Source organism: Elephas maximus, chromosome 7 (genome assembly GCF_024166365.1).
Source record: "Elephas maximus indicus isolate mEleMax1 chromosome 7, mEleMax1 primary haplotype, whole genome shotgun sequence".
NCBI classification, from domain to species: Eukaryota; Metazoa; Chordata; class Mammalia; order Proboscidea; family Elephantidae; genus Elephas; species Elephas maximus.
The window spans coordinates 8,981,687-9,001,219 of record NC_064825.1 but is presented as its reverse complement, the minus strand read 5'-3'; the positions used below and the strand labels follow the sequence as shown (position 1 = coordinate 9,001,219).

Here is a 19,533-nt window from a genome sequence, read left to right as displayed (position 1 = left end):
CAGTTAGAAATAGAACTACCATACAACCCAGAAATCCCACTCCTCGGAATATACCCTAGAGAAATAAGAGCCTTCACACAAACAGATATATGCACACCCATGTTTATTGCAGCTCTGTTTACAATAGCAAAAAGCTGGAAGCAACCAAGGTGTCCATCAATAGACGAATGGTTAAATAAACTGTGGTATATTCACACAAAGGAATACTACGCATCGATAAAGAACAGCGACGAATCTGTGAAACATTTCATAACGTGGAGGAACCTGGAAGGCATTATGCTGAGCGAAATTACTCAGAGGCAAAAGGACAAACATTGTATGAGACCACTATTATAAGATCTTGAGAAAATAACTGAGAAGAACACATTCTTTCGTGGTTATGAGAAGGGGGTGGGAGGGAGGGTGGGAGGGGTTTTTTACTGATTAGTTAGTAGATAAGAACTACTTTAGGTGAAGGGAAGGACAATACTCAATATATGGAAGGTCAGCTCAACTGGACTGGACCAAAAGCAAAGAAGTTTCCGGGATAAACTGAATGCTTTGAAGGTCAGCGGAGCAAGGGCAGGGGTTTGGGGACTATGGCTTAACGGGACTTCTAAGTCAATTGGCAAAATAATTCTATTATGAAAACATTCTGCATCCCACTTTGAAATGTGGCGTCTGGGGTCTTAAATGCTAACAAGCGGCCATCTAAGATGCATCAATTGGTCTCAACCCATCTGGATCAAAGGAGAATGAAGAACACCAAGGTCACACGATAACTATGAACCCAAGAGACAGAAAGGGCCACATGAACCAGAGACTTACATCATCCTGAGACCAGAAGAACTAGATGGTGCCTGGCCACAACCCATAACTGCCCTGACAGGGAGCACAATGGAGAGCCCCTGAGGGAGCAGGAGATCAGTGGGATGCAGACCCCAAATTCTCATAAAAAGACCATACTTAATGGTCTGACTGAGACTAGAGGAATCCCGGCGGTCACGGTCCCCAGACCTTCTGTTGGCACAGGACAGGAACCATTCCCGAAGACAACTCATCAGACATGGAAGGGACTGGACAGTGGGTAGGAGAGAGATACTGATGAAGAGTGAGCTACTTGTATCAGGTGGATACTTGAGACTGTGTTGGCATCTCCTGTCTGGAGGGGCAATGGGAGGGTAGAGAGGGTTGGAAGCTGGCAAAATTGTCATGAAAGGAGAAACTGGAAGGGCTAACTCATTAGGGGAAGAGCAAGTGGGAGTATGGAGTAAGGTGTATATAAACGTATATGTGACAGACTGACTTGATTTGTAAACGTTCACTTGAAGCTCAATAAAAATTTAAAAATAAATAAATAAATAAAAGCAGCCAGGGATGAATGAAAAGTCACCTAAAAAGAAGAATCAATAAGTTCAGACTACTCAGCAGAAATCATGCAGGCAAGAAGGCAATGGGATGACGTATATAAAGCACTGAAGGAGAAAAACTCCCAGCCAAGAATCATATATCAAGCAAAACTCTCTGCCAATACGAAGGTGAAATTAACACATTTACAGATAAACGCAAGCTTAGAGAATCTGCAAAACCAAACCAAAGCTACAAGAATTACTAAAGGAAATTCTTTGGTCAGAAAATCGATAATATCAGATACCAACACAAAACAAGGTCACAGAATAGAACGTCCTGATATCACCCCAAAAGGAAATCACAAAAACAAAATAAGATTACTTTTAAAAAGAAAAAAATGCTCAAAACAGGGAATCATTGAAGTCATTATGTAAAAGATCACAATAATCAAAAAGAGGGACTAAATACAGGAGGCTCAGATCTTCCATATGGAGAGGAAAACAAGGCAATATAGGACGATACAAGTTAGGTTTTTACTTATAAAAATAGGCGTAAATATTAAGGTAACCACAATTCCATACTTCAAAGTAAAAACCAGGATAAACATAACGAATCAGCAAAAATGAATTCAACTACTATGGAACTGAGGAACACACAATTTACAAAGAAAAACTTCTCAGCACAAAAAAGGGGAAAAATGAAATTGTCAACAACACACACAAAAAGGCATCAAAGTGACAGCACTAAACTCATACTTATCTATAATTACGCTGAATTTAAATGGCCGAAATGCACCAATAAAGAGACAGAGAGTGGCAGAATGGATTAAAAAAACACGATTTGTCTATATGCTGCCTACAAAAGATACATCTAAGACTCAGAGACACAAACTAAAACTCAAAGGATGGAAAAAATATATCAAGCAAACAACAATCAAAAAAGAGGAGTGGCAATATTAATTCCTGAGAAAATAGAGTTTAAAGTTAAATCCACCACAAAGGATAAAGAAGGGCACTAAAGAATGATTAAAGGGACAATTTACCAGGAAGATACAATCATATTAAATATTTATGCACCCAATGACAGGGCTACAAGATACATAAAACAAACTTCAACAGAACTGTAAAGTGAGATAGACAGCTCCACAATTACAGTCGGAGACTTCAACACACCACTTTCGGTGAAGGACAGGACTTCCAGTAAGAAGCTCAATAGAGACACAATATCTGATTGCTACAATCAACCAACTTGATCTCATACACTTATATAGAACACTCCACCCAACAGCTCCACATGGAACATTCTTTAGATCACATATTAGGTCATAAAACAAACCTTTGCAGAATCAAAAACATCGAAATATTACAAAGCATCTTCTCTGACCATAAGGTCATAAAAGTAGAAATCAATAACAGAAAAAGCAGGGAAAATAAATCAAGCACTTGGAAACTGAACAATACGCTGCTCAAAAAAGACTGGGTTATAGAAGACATTAAGGAGAGAATAAAGAAATTCATAGAATGTAAACAGACTGAAAACACTTCGTACCAAAACCTCTGGGACACAGCAAAAGCAGTGCTCAGAGGCCATTTTATATCGATAAATGCACACATACAAAAAGAAGAGCCAAAATCAGAGAACTGTCCCTACAACTCGAACAAACAGAAAAGAAGCAACAAACGAAACCGTCAGGCACCAGAAGAAAACAAATAATAAAAATTAGAGCAGAATTAAATGAATTAGAGAACAGAAAAACAACTGAAAGAATGAAATAAGCCAGAAGCTGGTTCTTTGAAAAAATTAACAAAATTGATAAACCATTCGCCAAACTGACTAAAGAAATACAAGAAAGGAAACAAATAACCCAAATTAGAAATGAGATGGGCCATATCACAACAGACCCAACCAAAATTAAAAGAATCGTATTAGATTACTATGAAAAACTGTACTCTAACAAATTTGAAAAACTAGAAGAAATGGATGAATTCCTAGAAGCACACTACATACCTAAAGTAACACAATCAAAAGTACAACAACTAAACAGGCCCCTAGCAAAAAAAGAGATTTAAAAGGTAATCAAAAAACTCCCAACAAAAAAAAGCCCTGGCCCGGACGGCTTTGCTGTGGAGTTCTACCAAACTTTCAGAGAAGAGTTAACACCACTACTACCAAAGGTATTTCAAAACACGGAAAAGGATGCAATACTACCTAACTCATTCTATGAAGCCAGTATAACCCCGATACCAAAACCAGGTAAAGACACCACAAAAAAAGAAAATCACAGACCTGTATCCCTCATGAACATAGATGCAAAAATCCTCAACAAAATTCTAGCCAACAGAATTCAACAACATATCAAAAAATTAATCTACCATGACCAAGTGGGATTTATGCAAGGTTGGTTCCATATTAGAAAAACAATTAATGTAATCCACCATATAAATAAAAGACAAAACCACATGATCTTATCAATTGATGCAGAAATGGCATTTGACAAAGTCCAACACCCATTCATGATAAAAACTCTCAGCAAAATAGGAATAGAAGGAAAATTCCTCAACATAATAAAGGGCACCTATACAAAGCCAACAGCCAACATCATTCTAAATGGAGAGAGCCTGAAAGCATTTCCCTTGAGATCGGGAACCAGACAAGGATGCCCTTTATCACCGCTCTTATTCAACACTGTGCTGGAAGTCCTAGCCAGAGAAATTAGGCTAGACAAAGAAATAAAGGGCATCCGGATTGGCAAGGAAGAAGTAAAATTATCTCAATTTGCAGACACTATCTTATACACAGAAAACCCTAAGGAATCCTCCAGAAAACTACTGAAACTAACAGAAGAGTTCAGCAGAGTATCAGGTTACAAGATAAACATACAAAAATCAGTTGGATTCCTCTACAGTGACAAAAAGAACGTTGACGAGGAAATCACCAAATCAATACCATTCACAGTAGCCCCCAAGGAAATAAAATACTTAGGAGTAAAATCTTACAAAAGATGTAAAAGACTTATACAAAGAACACTACAAGGTACTACTGCAAAAAACTAAAAGGGACCTAAATAAGTGGAAAAACATACCTTGCTTATGGATAGGAAGACTAAACATTATAAAAATGTTTATTCTACCAAAAGCCATCAATATATACAACGTACCTCCGATCCAAATTCCAACATTTTTTAATGTGATGGAGAAACAAATCACAAACTTCATATGGAAGGGAAAGAAGCGCCAGAGAACTAAAGCATTACTGAAAAAGAAGAAGAAAGTGGGAGGCCTCACTGTACCTGATTTCAGAACCTATTATACACCCACAGTAGTCAAAACAGCCTGGTACTGGTACAACAACAGGCACATGGACCAACGGAACAGAATTGAGAATCCAGATATAAATCCATCCATATATGAGCAGCTGATATTTGACAAAGGCCCAGTGTCAGTTAATTGGGGAAAAGATAGTCTTTTTAACAAATGGTGCTGGCATAACTGGATATCCATTTGCCAAAAAATGAAACAGGACCGATACCTCACACCATGCACAAAAACTAACTCCAAGTGGACCAAAGACCTAAACATAAAGACTAAAACGATAAAGATCATGGAAGAAAAAATAGGGACAACCTTAGGAGCCCGAATACAAGGCATAAACAGAATACAAAACATTACTAAAAATGACAAAGAGAAACCAGATAACTGGGAGCTCCTAAAAATCAAACACCTATGCTCATCTAAAGACTTCACCGAAAGACTAAAAAGACCACCTACAGTTTGGGAAAAAAATTTCAGCTATGACATCTCTGACCAGCGCCTGATCACTAGAATCTATATGATTCTGTTAAAACTCAACCACAAAAAGACAAACAACCCAATCAAAAAGTGGGCAAAGGATATGAACACGCACTTCACTAAAGAAGATATTCAGGCAGCTAACAGACACATGAGAAAATGCTCTCGATCATTAGCCATTAGAGAAATGCAAATTAAAACTACGATGAGATTCCACCTCACTCCAACAAGGCTGGCATTAATCCAAAAAACACAAAATAATAAATGTTGGAGGGGCTGCAGAGAGACTGGAACTCTTATACACTGCTGGTGGGAATGTAAAATGGTACAACCACTTCGGAAATCTATCTGGCGTTTTCTTAAAAAGTTAGAAATAGAACTACCGTACAAGCCAGAAATCCCACTTGTCGGAATATACCCTAGGGAAATAAGAGCCTTCACACGAACAGATACATGCACACCCATGTTTATTGCAGCTCCGTTGACAATAGCAAAAAGCTGGAAGCAACCAAGGTGTCCATCAATAGACGAATGGTTAAATAAATCATGGTACATTCACATAATGGTATACTACGCATCGATAAAGAACAGTGACGAATCTGTGCAACATTTCATAACATGGAGGAACCTGGAAGGCATTATGCTGAGTGAAATTAGTCATATGCAAAAGAACAAATACTGTATAAGACCACTATTATAAGTTTTTGAGAAATAGTATAAACTGAGAAGAACACATTCTTTTGTGGTTATGAGAAGGGGAGGGAGGGAGGGTGGGAGAGGGTTATTTACTGATTAGTTAGTAGATAAGAACTACTTTAGGTGAAGGGAAGGACAATACTCAATACAGCGAAGGTCAGCTCAACTGGACTGGACCAAAAGCAAAGACGTTTCCGGGATAAACTGAATGCTTTGAAGGTCAGCGGAACAAGGGCGGGGGTTTGGGGACTATGGCTAAAGGGGACTTCTAAGTCAATGGGCATAATAAACTCTATTATGATAACATTCTGCACCCCACTTTGAAATGTGGCATCTGGGGTCTTAAATGCTAACAAGCAGCCATCTAAGATGCATCAATTGGTCTCAACCCATCTGGATCAAAGGAGAATCAAGAACACCAAGGTCACACGATAACTATGAGCCCAAAAGACAGAAAAGGCCACGTTAACTAGAGACTTACATCATCCTGAGACCAGAAGAACTAGATGGTGCCTGGCCACAACCCATAACTGCCCTGACAGGGAACACAATGGAGAACCCCTGAGGGAGCAGGAGATCAGTGGGATGCAGACCCCAAATTCTCATAAAAAGACCATACTTAATGGTCTGACTGAGACTAGAGGAATCCCGGCGGTCATGGTTCCCAAACCTTCTGTTGGCCCAGGACAGGAACCATTCCCGAAGACAACTCATCAGACATGGAAGGGACAGGACAGTGGGTAGGAGAGAGATGCTGATGAAGAGTGAGCTACCTGTATCAGGTGGATACTTGAGACTGTATTGGCATCTCCTGTCTGGAGGGGAGATGGGAGGGTAGAGAGGGTTAGAAACTGGCAAAAGGGTCACGAAAGGAGAGACTGGAAGAAGAGAGCGGCTGACTCATTAGGGGGAGAGTAAATGGGAGTATGTAGTAAGGTGTATATAAGCTTACATGTGACAGACTGACTTGATTTGTAAACTTTCACTTAAAGCACAATAAAAATTATTAAAAAAAAATAAAAAGCTAGAAATAGAACTACTATACGATCCAGCAAATCCCACTCCTCGGAATATATCCTAGAGAAGTAAGAGCCTTTACATGAACAAATGTATGTACACCCATGTTTACTGCAGCACTGTTTACAACAGCAAAAAGATGGAAGCAACCAAGGTGCCCATCAAAGGATGAATGGATAAATAAATTATGGTATATTCACACAATGGAATACTACGCATCGATAAAAAACAGTGAGGAATCTGTGAAACACTTCATAACGTGGAGGAACCTGGAAGGCATTATGTTGAGTGAAACTAGTCAGCTGCAAAAGGACAAATATTTTATAAGACCACTATTGTAAGATCTTGAGCAATAGTTTAAACTGAGAACACACCCTTTTGTGGTTGTGAGGGGGGGAGGGAGGGTAGAAGAGGGTGATTTACTGATTAGATAGTAGGTAAGACCTACTTTAGGTAAAGGGAAGGACAATACTCAATACAGGGGAGGCCAACACAACTGGACTAAACCAAAAGCAAATAGGTTTCCTGAATAAACTGAATGCTTCGAAGGTCAGCAAAGCAGGGGCAGGGGTTTGGGGACTATGGCTTCAGGGGACATCTAAGTCAATTGGCAAAATAAAATCTATTAAGGAAACACTCTGCATCCCACTTTGAAATGTGGCATCTGGAGTCTTAAATGCTAGCAAGCGGCCATCTAAGATGCATCAATGAGTCTCAACCCACCTGGATCAAAGGAAAATGAAGAACACCAAGGACACAAGGCGATTATGAGCCCAGGAGACAGAAAGGGCTACATCAACTAGAGACTACATCATCCTGAGACCAGAAGAACTAGATGGTGCCCGGCCACAACCAGTGAGTGCCCTTACAGGGAACACAACAGAGAACTCCTGAGGGAGCAGGAGAGCAGTGGGATGCTGACCCCAAGTTCTCATAAAAAGACCAGACTGAATGGTCTGACTAAGACTAGAAGGACCCCGGCAGTCAGGGTCCCCAAACCCTCTGTTAGGCCAGGACAGGAACCATTCCTGAAGCCAACTCTTCAGACATGGATTGGACTGGACAATGGGTTGGAGAGAGATGCTGATGAGAAGTGAGCTACCTGCCCCATGTAGACACTTAAGACTATGTTGGCGTCTCCTGTCTGGAGGGGAGATGGGAGGGTAGAGGGGGTTAGAAACTGGCAAAATGGTCATGCGAGGACAGACTGGAAGGAGGGAGTGGGCTGACTCATTAGGGGGAGAGTTAATTGGGAGTGTGTAGTGAGGTGTATTAAGTTTATATGTGAGAGACTGACTTGATTTGTAAACTTTCACTTAAAGCACAATGAAAATAATTAAAAAAAAATCTGAGACAAAGTATCCTGAACTGGAATAGCAAGCAAAACCAGAAGAATATAAACTAACAAGTATCTCACATTCCTGATTCTCAATTCTTTTCAGAAACAATGTTTTATTCTACCTTCTTCTAAAAAAAAAAAAAATTTTTTTTCTTCTAAGGTAACTATTATTACTATATTAAAGGGCAGAGCACAATATTTAGTAATGGAACTTTAAAGCTACTATACTTAATTGCACTTTCTACAGCATTTTTTATATCAATATATAGTACAGCTTATTAGCCAAAAATAAATCTTAATGCTTATAACCAAAATAAATTAATGAAAGTGGACATGAAATAGCTTGTCTTTCTTCATACCAGAGCTTTGATTTCGCTAAGGAAGCAAAACTAGAACCAATCCGAATTTTTACAGTTTGGGTGAACTGGAACAATACCCTGAACAAGAAAAATTACAGGTTGAAGCCCTGGAACAGGAGACAGAAAAGGCGTAATGAGTCCTTTCAGGAGCCTGACGTGTGAGATTCGATTATTGGCAGGATGAGACCGGATTACTGGTAGGACTGTGGAGAGCGACATACAGCAGCATGTGTCGGCCTCCAGCTTTTAACGGAGCACTGCTGTTTCCAACTCTGCTCAAAATCCAAGAGACAAGAGATTTGGTTGCTATGGTTACATAGCATATGCTGCTCTTGTTTTGCAACACGGAGATTAGGTTGCTAACTGGGCTTCGACTTGTAATTTTTCCCGTTTCGGTTATTGTTCCAGTTCACCCAAATTTTAAAAATTCAGGTCTCTTCTGGTTTCGCTACCTTGGCCATGACTGAACTGGGACAAACCAGTTCAAAGCCCTGCTTCATATACTTAGTACTTAAGTAAAAAAAACTACAGCTAAGAGCTTAAATGCTACTAGAAAGTGGTGTAAAACTGAAATCTTAAGTTAACAGGAATATAAGTTTTGCATTTACATAGAAATTTTTTAAAAGTTCGAAAATTTGGACTAAGAATAGTTACAACCTCTTTACAGGTTCTAAAAGACAGATCATAATGTACCTGGTAATACCAGGGACATGTGTGCCACTACAATTAAGAACTGAGATATTTAGAAGTAATATTTGATTCTGTGTTTTCTAGATTTCATAAGTAACAACCAATTAACACTACATCACACTTTATAGTTAAAAGTATAAACCACAAAAGTCATGAACTATAAACTGCATGTATTTTAAAGATTTAGACCCTGAGGCTGTCAGGTTATTCACCTAAGGTTATGTAATTAGCAAAGGATAGAAACAGAACTCAAAATCTAGGTTTTCTAATGATTTTCTTCCCAAGCCATGCTATTTTAAAATAATTGTTATAGAGGCAGCAAGCTGCTGCAAATAAGAGCTGAACACTAGACTAAGAGTCTGAAAATTTCATGGAAAAAGCCTTTTAAAGAAATTAGAAACGTAATCCTTTGGAGGGAGCATAGCCTGCCAATTATTATTCTCAAAAGCATTTATAAAAGCACCTATGTGCCTGTGTTAGAATTTTTCCTAAGCAGTAACAGTGAAATCCTCCCTCAGCCCAAGTTATCACTACCTTCATTTACTGCTTATCCTACAGGAATAAGGGAAAAAGTACAAGAAAACTTAGGTAACTGTAGACTGTATATAGCTGCTGGGTCATGCTTTTAGAAAGTATGCTCTCTGGTCCAAAAATCTCCAAAAAAATTCTATTTACAAACTTCTTGAATATAATTTTTTAAAAATACAACATGAAGGCATGTTTCACTTACCGTTGGGGTAGGAGTCTATCATTAGCCAGGTAGCCTGGTTTATGAATCTCTTTGTTATAATCTCCATACTTGGCTTGGACAGCATAGGAAGCCAACAGAACTGCAGTTTCTGGTGGGCAATATATCTCATCGTTTAAAATGGCTTCTTTAACTTGCAAGAAGAAAAGTCTCTGGGTTATTTCTTGAATTAATTCCTCAGAAACATCTTCAGGAAAGAATTTAGCTCTAAACTTGAACTGTAAAGGATTCTCTTTTTTAACATCTTGCTGTGTCACCTGGAATAGTAATTTTGAGTATGATCAACAAAAATCTTAGTTTCATGATAACTGAACATATTCACCTCAAATTCTTTTTGGAAGAAAGTAGGATTTGAAATTTCTGAGTATGGTTCTAGTTGGTAAGATTCAAAATTAGTTTAAAAAAAGGGTGAGAAAAAAATTCTATGCTAAATTTCATGAATATGACCTATAATTCACAAATTATCTAATAACCAAACTGACAACTCATCTTTATATTCCTGGCAAATGTTTAACTCACGTCAAAGTACCATACAGAATACCTACTTTAAAGAAATATTTTTTAAGTGCTAAGATTTCATATAGGAAAAGTATTTTTTCTAAGATGAAAAGTTGATGTTATCTTACTGAATTAAAAGACATGACACCTCCTAATGATTAACATACAGAAAATTTCAAGAGGAGGGTTGGAATGTTTTTCTGGCAAATTAACTTAATGTCATCATATTTTACCTTTTTATTTAGTTTAAGCCAAGTAGAATAACCTTTGCTGTCCACGTACTGCAGCCCAAAAAACCAGACCTCACGCAAACCAACTGTTTTAACCACCTTAAAAAAAAAAGTCAATTTTAGTTCAATACATCATAACTAGGTGACACTGTACTTCAAAAGAGCAAAATTACACAGTTATTACAGGTATATTCCTTTGCCACAGAAATAGACCTTTCCTAAATTGAACTTATTAAACAAGGGAACATTTCTAAAAACTTATATTCCAGTTCTCTATACTCAATTTTTAGGGCCACTTCAATCCCCGTTTGATCTACTTTTTCACAGCTTCTCTTCTCCCATCATGACCTCAACAAATCACCAGAACAGTTTGGGAAACAGATACACCAAAAAACAAACCAAACCCAGTGCCACCAAGTCAATTCCGACTCACAGAGACCCTATAGTACAGCGTAGAGCTGCCCCATAGAGTTTCCAAGGAACGCCTGGTGGATTTGTACCACCAACCCTTTGGTTAGCAACCATAGCACTTAACCACTACACCACTAGGGTTTCCAATAGATACACAGTTATCATAATTTCACTTCCCTATTTTATTTCTACAACTACCTGGGGAGTATACAGGGCAAATATCATTTTGCTAATAAGGAAAGGGTCTCTGAACACATTTAAATGCCATACCCCAGGTTACCCAGCTGGTGACTACATCCTCATTTCCTTTCACTCACCGTATCTTCTGTGCTCTACTGCCACTGAGCAGGAAACCATTCTTGGAATATTCCATAAATTTTACTACTCTACACACCTCTGCTCATGCTATTCTTCTGCCTAGAATGTTTCTTCTGTATTTTTACTACCTTCTGAATAATTTATTCTTCAAAGCCCAGCTGAACCAACATGCCTTCTGTGAATGAAGCCTCCACTATCTTCTAGATATAATCAACCACTTGTTCCCTGAAGTTCCCACAATACTTTACATTTTGATTAGAACATTTATTTTATCACATCATCTTTAACTATATTTTTAGTTAAATTGACTATATACAATTTAAGGACGGAGATTATTTTCTTATTCCTCTTACTATCAATGCCATCTCACAGGATGATGAGTCTGTAGTAGGTACTCAAAAGCATTAGAGTAAAGAAAGTGGTGGAGCTGGAACACATACCCAGGATTATGCCCACACTTAGAAAAAGCGCATGTGGCGGGGCGGGGAGGGGGATCCCTATTTAAAACAAGAGAAATGACCCAGAAGAGATGAGAGTTTATTAACATTTTTAAAGCTTTACAACGATTTTGTATTAGTTCTTAAATGATAAACATTTTTTACTTAATTTTTTTTTTTTAATCCAGGTTTTTGGTTCAAGATAGCATACTGAACCATTCATTTTACTCTCTCCCTCAAAAAACTTAACTGAAATTATACATATACGCACAAGCAAAATTAAAAATAAGAAAAAACATTAAACTATACTAGGAAATATAAAAGGCTACCATCAAAAAACCAAAAAATGAGAAATTTCTAGAAAGTATGGAATATATACAGGCTCATAGTGATGGAAAAACTTCCTCTAGAAGCTGTTGCCTGCAGTCAACAGCAGATTTCGACTCAGAGCAACCCTGCTGGACGAAGTAGAACTGCCTCATGGGATTTCACAGGGCAACCCTGGTGACATAGTGGCTAAGAGCTACAGCCACTAATGCAAAGGTCAGCAGTTCGAAACCACGAGGCACTTCTTGGAAATTCCTACAGGGTTGCTATGAGTCGGAATCGACTCGATGGCAATGGGTTTTGGGTTTTTTTTTTTTGGTAATCTTTACAGGAGCATATTGCCAGGTCTTTCCTCCTGCGGAGCCACTGGTGAGTTCAAACTGCTGACGTTTTGGTTAGCAGCCAAGCGCTTAACCATTGTACCAACAGGACTCCTTTTTCCTCTGGAAGCACTCTTAAAATTTCTGATCATATACCTTTGTAAGTAAAAAATGCTTATGCATATAACTACAATAAATGTATATTTAAAAATTATTCGCATATACTATTGTTTATAAAGGATACGCTAAAAAAAATTTAGGAGAGGAGAGATAAAAATATAAACCAGCCTATTAATTTTTCTTCCTTGCATTCTAACAGATCATCTTGAGTACTCCCTGAGGTATAATCCCACAAATAGAAACTGGAAGAGGAAGAGTTAAGGAAGAGTCACTAGGGAGCAAGTCAAAGGACTTTAAGCACTCAACCAGAGGTACCCTCCAACCCCCACATACAGCAGCTGGCCTCAAGCTAAAAGGATCAGAAGTGAGGGGCTCTGCTACACATGGACTCAGATAGCTATGTACTCTCATTTGAGGGGACCCCTACTTCCAGGTCAGCTCCTGACCTGATCCTGACCCTACTTACCTGCCAGCTTGCCTCACACACTCACCAAACCCAAGATGAAGCCTGCTTTTAGATCCTTGCATTCAGGCTCAAGGAAAGTTGCTAGGAAACAGAACAATGACTAAAAAATTGTTGAGAGTCCAAACGAGCAACAATATTCATTAAGCTAAAAAGACCTTCGTTTACAATATGAAATACATATACATATAAAAAATATATACATAATCGAAGTATCAAACATTGTTTTTTACATAAGGTTTTTACATCTATGTTTTTTACATAGATTCTCATTTAATTTTCCTAACAACCCTCTGAGGGAGTAATGTTATTATCTTCCTTACTGATGAGAAAAATTAAACAAAAAGAGTAAATAATTTGTCCGAGCTCAAACTACAGGTAGAGCTCTACTGCAGGCAATGTGGTTCCAGAGCCCACACTTTTAAACCACTATAAAAAAAACTGTTTCATTTTCCCTGTTATCTAAACCATTCTATGAATATTTTATTTCTCATATCTAATACCAAAAGGACCTAATTGCTGATTAGTTTTGGCTTCCACAATTTGCTCACTATGAGTAACGCTTCAATTTGCCGTGAAGTACAATAAATGCTAACTCCGTTCATTTTTTTTCATTCTATGTTTAGAATATAGAGAGACCATATGCTAAAGCAATCAACAGAAGTGGGTATTAGTTCACAAGGTAGAATACCTATATGCAGCTGCTTATAATTTTGCTTTAAAAATTTGCACACACACCCCAACGCCCCCCCCCCAAAAAAAAGCTCTTCCAAAAAGACCTTATCAGAGCTTTAAAGTTCATTAATTACCTAATCAGGAGATTAAGTATACTATTTGTCAAGAGAAGAGACTACTTTCCAGGAAATTTATTTCATCAGGTTTTGGATCAGTAAGAAATGGAATGACATCTAATAAAACGAAAATATCTAATACATCATTTATTACTATAATGGTAAAAATTCTCTCTTTAAGATCAAGTTAATCTGACCACAGACCTTTGCTTTCCTGCTCCTATGTGAGTCTGTTCTCTTCTAAGCCTCGCGCCACACAAGATGCATCACCTTCTCCTCTCTTTTGCAATCATCCCTTCTTATTCACTTGGCCTCTGGGTACCAAGCTCTTTCCTCTTTTTCTCAGTAAAACTTTATTACTTACAACAGTGGTTCTCAACCCTGATTTAGCATTAACTGGGGAGCTTTAAAAAAATACTGACAGTCTAGAGTAGGCCCCAGACAATTAAATCAGAATCTCTGATTTCCAAAGTTTCCAAACTTTGCCCTTGTTATTTAAACTCCACAGGTGATTCTAATGTGCACTCAAGTTTGAGAAGGACAAGATCAAGAGCCCAAGTTCCTTAAGATGACATACATGAACCTACTATTCCAACCTCTGCCTAGCACACGATAAGCCTATAAGCTGCTATTAGATGTCTACCTACAGCCTACAAGTCCCCATGCCTTTGCTCCTGTCTAGGATCTCCACACATTACACTACTTCCTTACCTGCCTAATTAATGCCTCTTCATGCTTTAAAGGTTCTGCTCCAAGATCACGTCTCCAAGGACTTTCCTCATTACCCTCCACTTTCACCTAGAGGAAATAAAATTATCCCTCCTCTGTATTCCCATAAAGGAGCCCTGGTGATGTAGTGCTTAAGCACCTGGCTGCTAACCTAAAGGTTGGCAATTCAAATCTACCAGCAGCTCCACAGAAAAAGATGTGGCAGTCTGTTTCCGTTAAGATTACAGACTTGGACACCCTACAGGGCAGTTCTACTCTGTCCTATAGGGTTGCTATAAGTCGTAAATGATTTAATGGCAGTGGGTTTGGTTTTCAGTTGGGTATTGCCATAAAGATCATCACAATCACACTATTACCTATGTACGCGTCTGCCCCTCCTTCTACTTTATGAGTTCACTGCAAAGAAGACCAATGCTTCATTTATCTTTGTAACTCCACAAAGATATGCCTGTCACATAACAGACACCAAATGTTTGCTGAATTAGCAAATCATTATCTTCAAGGTGCTAGATCCAAGTTCCTATTCTACCCAAGCACTATTCCCTAAACACGCCAGCCTCCTGTGTCTGTTTTTTCTGCTACCAGCAATGACCACGTCCTAGTATTTCCAGTTATTAAAATTCTATCCATCCTTCAAGGTACAAATCAAAAAGCTCCTACCACACTGGCAGAGTGATAGTTACTGGTTCTAAATTCCTATGGCAGTTTACCTATAATCTTCCCCAGCAATGACACAGCCTGACTGGCACTGAAGTTATTTTTAATACTACCATCTTTACTAACAAGTAGATCCAAGGACGACGTAGAAGATACCTGTATCTCTTTCAGTTCCCATTACAATGACTTACATAGCAGATGTTATATAAACACCTGTTTAATAATTTTTTTTTTTAAGTTCTATCCCACAAATTTAGGAATAACAAAGAATATCCTTACAGCTGTTGAAGATATCTAAATAGGTCCTGTGAAAAATTCCCAGTGCTACACTGTGGCATTATCACAAAGGTCTAGGAAAACAGAGAAAGAAGAACACAATAGCATTCACACTCTGGTACCCTTCGTGTGGTTAAATAATACCTGGTCAAAAAGTTGTTTGCCAGTTGTATTGGGCTGAATAGCAAATTCCAGCTCAGCGTCCATTGTAGTTACTCGTACGTTGATCTGTAATAAACACAAAAGGGATTATCAGTAAGAAACAGTGTACTTAAGTATTAGGCATGAGAAAATACTTCAATCTGACTTATAAACTGGCATAATATGCAAGCCATAAAGACCAACTCCAAAATTGTATCTAATATTTTTCTTATTAAGATTGATAAGACAATGCTCCCCAGAACTTCTGATGGCACAGGACAGGAACCATCCCCGAAGACAAATCATCAGGCATGAAAAGGACTGGTCAGCGGGAGGGAGAGAGATGCTGATGAAGAGTGAGCTAATTATATCAGGTGGACACTGGAGAGTGTGTTGGCCAACTCTTGACTGGAGGGGGGATGGGAAGATAGAGAGAGAGGGAAGATGGCAAAATCGGCATGAAACGAGAGACTGTGGGGGCTGACTCAATAGGGGGAGAGCAAGTGGGAGAAGGGAGTAAGATGTATGTAAACCTACATGTGACAGACTGATTGGAATGGTAAATGTTCACTTGAAGCTTAATAAAAATTTAAAAAAAAAAAAGATTGATAAAAATTTGATTTTAATCACAGGAAATCTTAAATCTATTTGAAAAAAACAGAGGTTATGAAATTCTGTCTTGAAAAATATTTACTGACTACTTAACATACACTAGATGCTAGACCATAGGCTTTCCATGTTCTCACTTAGTCCTCGCAATTGTACTAGGAGACGTTATGCTCATTTCTAGAGAAACTGACAGAGTTTCCATTACTTTCCAAGGAACGCACAGATCCCAACGGGCAGAGCAGGTATTTGAACTGAGCTCTAACTCCAGATTCTCTGAATTCCATTCACTATCCCATGTTTTTTTGACACAAAAGACAGACACTACGTTTCACTCACACTGCAGTGAATTATTCACTTTACAAAAAACATTCAACCATAGGCCGTTATTTGCTAAACTGTTTTAAATAATTGTCCCCTGTGAACACCTCTGTAATTGGATACCTCATCAAAAACTTACCATATCTTCACCAAAATCATTTTTATCCCGGACCAGCATCTTCACCTAGAGTTCACCATGATGTGGTCCAGGGCTGTCTTTTTAACTTTAACTGTGAACTAGACTTCTCGTTCCCCATGTTTATCTCACCCATTCTAATAACTACGGCTTCTGCACATGTTGTGGCTTCTACCTAGAATACCCTAATTAAAAAAAAAAAGTGTTTATAATTTTCTCTATAAAAATCATGTTAATCATCTGTTAGACATTTCTTCCCTATATCATTGTGGTTTGTAGCTACTGTACACAGAATGAAATTTCAGTCCCCAACCCAAAATTCTGACATTCATTCTAAAAGCATTTACAACTAAAGTTTATTAGTAAATTTCAAGCAAAAACCTGACATGAAATGATGTGAGGCTATCTGAGGAAATAATTTATCCCACTCATAATTAATATTCACATATTTATCTATAAAAATATTAATATTTTTGAGGTGATGCCCCAGAACATACTATAATGGCATATACACGTAATATACTGTATAACCAAGGACCCTAGGTGGTGCAAAAAGGAGCCTTGGTGCCAAAATGGTTAAAGCGCTCGGCTACTAATCAAAAGGTTGGTGGTTTCAACTTAGCAGCCAATTCCGGGGCGGGGGCGGGGGGGGGGAATGTGGCAGTCTGCTTCTACAAAGATTTACAGCCTTGGAGACCCTATGGTGAAGTTCTACCCTGTCCTTTAGGGTCACTGTGACTCGGAATCAACTGCACAGCAGTGGGTTTGGTTTTGGTAGGTGGTGCAAATGGTTTGCACTCAGTTGTTAACCCAAAGGTCTTTCGCAGCAGTGCTATGAAAGAAAGGCCTGGCAATCTACTTCCATAAAGACTAAAAAAACGAAACCAAACCCACTGCCGTCGAATCGATTCCCCATAAAGACTACAACCACTGAAGACCCTATGGGCTGCAGTTCTGTTCTGCAACATAAGGGTTCACCATGAGTCCCAACTGACTCAATGGCAACAAGTTTGGTTTACATTGCATATTCACCTTTTTAAAATCCAAAAAATTCTTAATTTTGAAACTTATCTATCTTTAAGCATTTCAATTATAGGACTGTGAACCTGATAATGTATTTTTCTTAAATGGTTTTCTGTTTTTGCTTTTGTATACGAATGCATTGGTTTTATACTAATGCTACTACCAGCTCCTTTGCCAACTGTTACAATGGGACCATTAATATAAACCAGAAGTAGGCAGGCTTTTTTGTAGGCAGGCTTTCTGTAAATATTCAAACAGTAAATATTCTAGTCCAATAGAATTATACTTGAGCGCATGCCTACTGAGCTACAGTACATTTTTCAATCTCTCCTGCGATTAGCTATGCCCATAAGACTAATTTCTCACCAACAAAACCTGAGCAGAGGTGATATAAGGCACTTCGGGCCGAGGCATAAAATAGTGTGCTTCCCGATGCCCTATCTCCTCTTCCTGCTGGCTGGAGCTCAGACGTGGCAGTGACTCATCTTCACCTATACAAACCATAGTAATGCCCTAGGCAAGAGGTCCCCTAATTTGATGGTCTCAAGGTCCCTCTGCCCTCTTAAAAATTACTAAGCACACAAGAAATTTTTGTTCATGTGGGTTATATCTATCGATACTTACCACATCATGAATTAAAACTGAGAAAATTTAAAACGTATTTACTAATTCACTTAAATAGAATAATATACTATTTTGTTAACATAAAAGACATTATGAAAAATGCAAATATTACCCATAAATATAACGTTTAATGAAAAAGTGCTCTAAGTCAGCTTTAAGAGCCTTTTCATTTGATCCTAATAGTAATCATTTGAGGTATTCAAAACACTTTTAATCAAGTCAACTTTTTATTACAATCAAAGAAGTAGGTGTACACTTAAGGGGCAATGAGTTAACGGGGGAGGAACAATTCAGAAAAAAAAAGGGCGAGAATATAATCTATGTCACTGAATTGTACATGCAGCAACTATTGAATTAGTGTATGTTTTACTGTGTATATTCTCAACGACAAATAAAAAGTGAAAATAATAAAACTCACACACACACAAAAAAGTTTACAAAAGTTGTCATATGACCAATTTAACCATACCTACTTTTTTTTTTTTTACTGTTTTGAACTGTGTCCCCCAAAAATATGTGTTGTAAATCCTAACCCCTATATCTGTGGTTATAATTCCATTTGGGAATGGGTTGTCTTTGCTATGTTAATGAGACAGGATTAATGTAAGGTATGTCTTAAGTCAGTCTCCTTTGAAATATAAAAGAGATTAAGCAAGCAAGCAAAAGATGCTGAGATGGGGGAAGACAGATGCTGAGTCACACGAAGATTTCCCAGGAGCAGAAGTTCAAAGAGACAAGGACCTTCCCCCAGAGCCAACAGAGACAGAAAGCCTTCCTCTAGATTCAAACTTCCAGCCCCCTGAACTGTGAGAGAACAAATTTCTGTTTGTTAAAGCCACCCATTTGTGGTTATTTCTATTACAGCAGCACTAGATAACTAACACATATACTACGTATAAAGCTGGGCCAAGAGGATGTGTAAGATACACAGACCGAATTAAATTTCTTCAAGCTTAGTGTTTCGGAAAAACAGACTTCTTTTTTATTCATGGTAGCGGGATGGCTAATTACATCTTTACCCAAAAAGTATAAAGAGGAAAAACTAAGCCATATGACTGACTATAAATATTCTGAAACATTTTCTTCCAGAATTTGTAATGCATTAGCAACAAATATTACTGATATCCAATTGTTTTCGA

At 38.1% G+C, this 19,533-nt stretch overlaps 1 protein-coding gene across 4 annotated transcripts in view; it reads right to left on the bottom strand.

Annotated features, from left to right (window-relative positions):
* The window catches only part of RDX (radixin), a 104,589-nt gene that overhangs the window by 64,353 nt on the left and 20,703 nt on the right, over positions 1–19,533 (bottom strand). For all 4 annotated transcript variants that reach the window (XM_049889344.1, XM_049889346.1, XM_049889342.1 and 1 more), the window contains exons 3-5: positions 15,688–15,771; positions 10,698–10,793; positions 9,949–10,223 (exon numbers count right to left, since the gene is read on the bottom strand). In XM_049889344.1, coding sequence (XP_049745301.1) covers positions 9,949–10,223; positions 10,698–10,793; positions 15,688–15,771 — 455 coding nt within the window. The remainder of the gene's footprint in view (positions 1–9,948; positions 10,224–10,697; positions 10,794–15,687; positions 15,772–19,533) is intronic.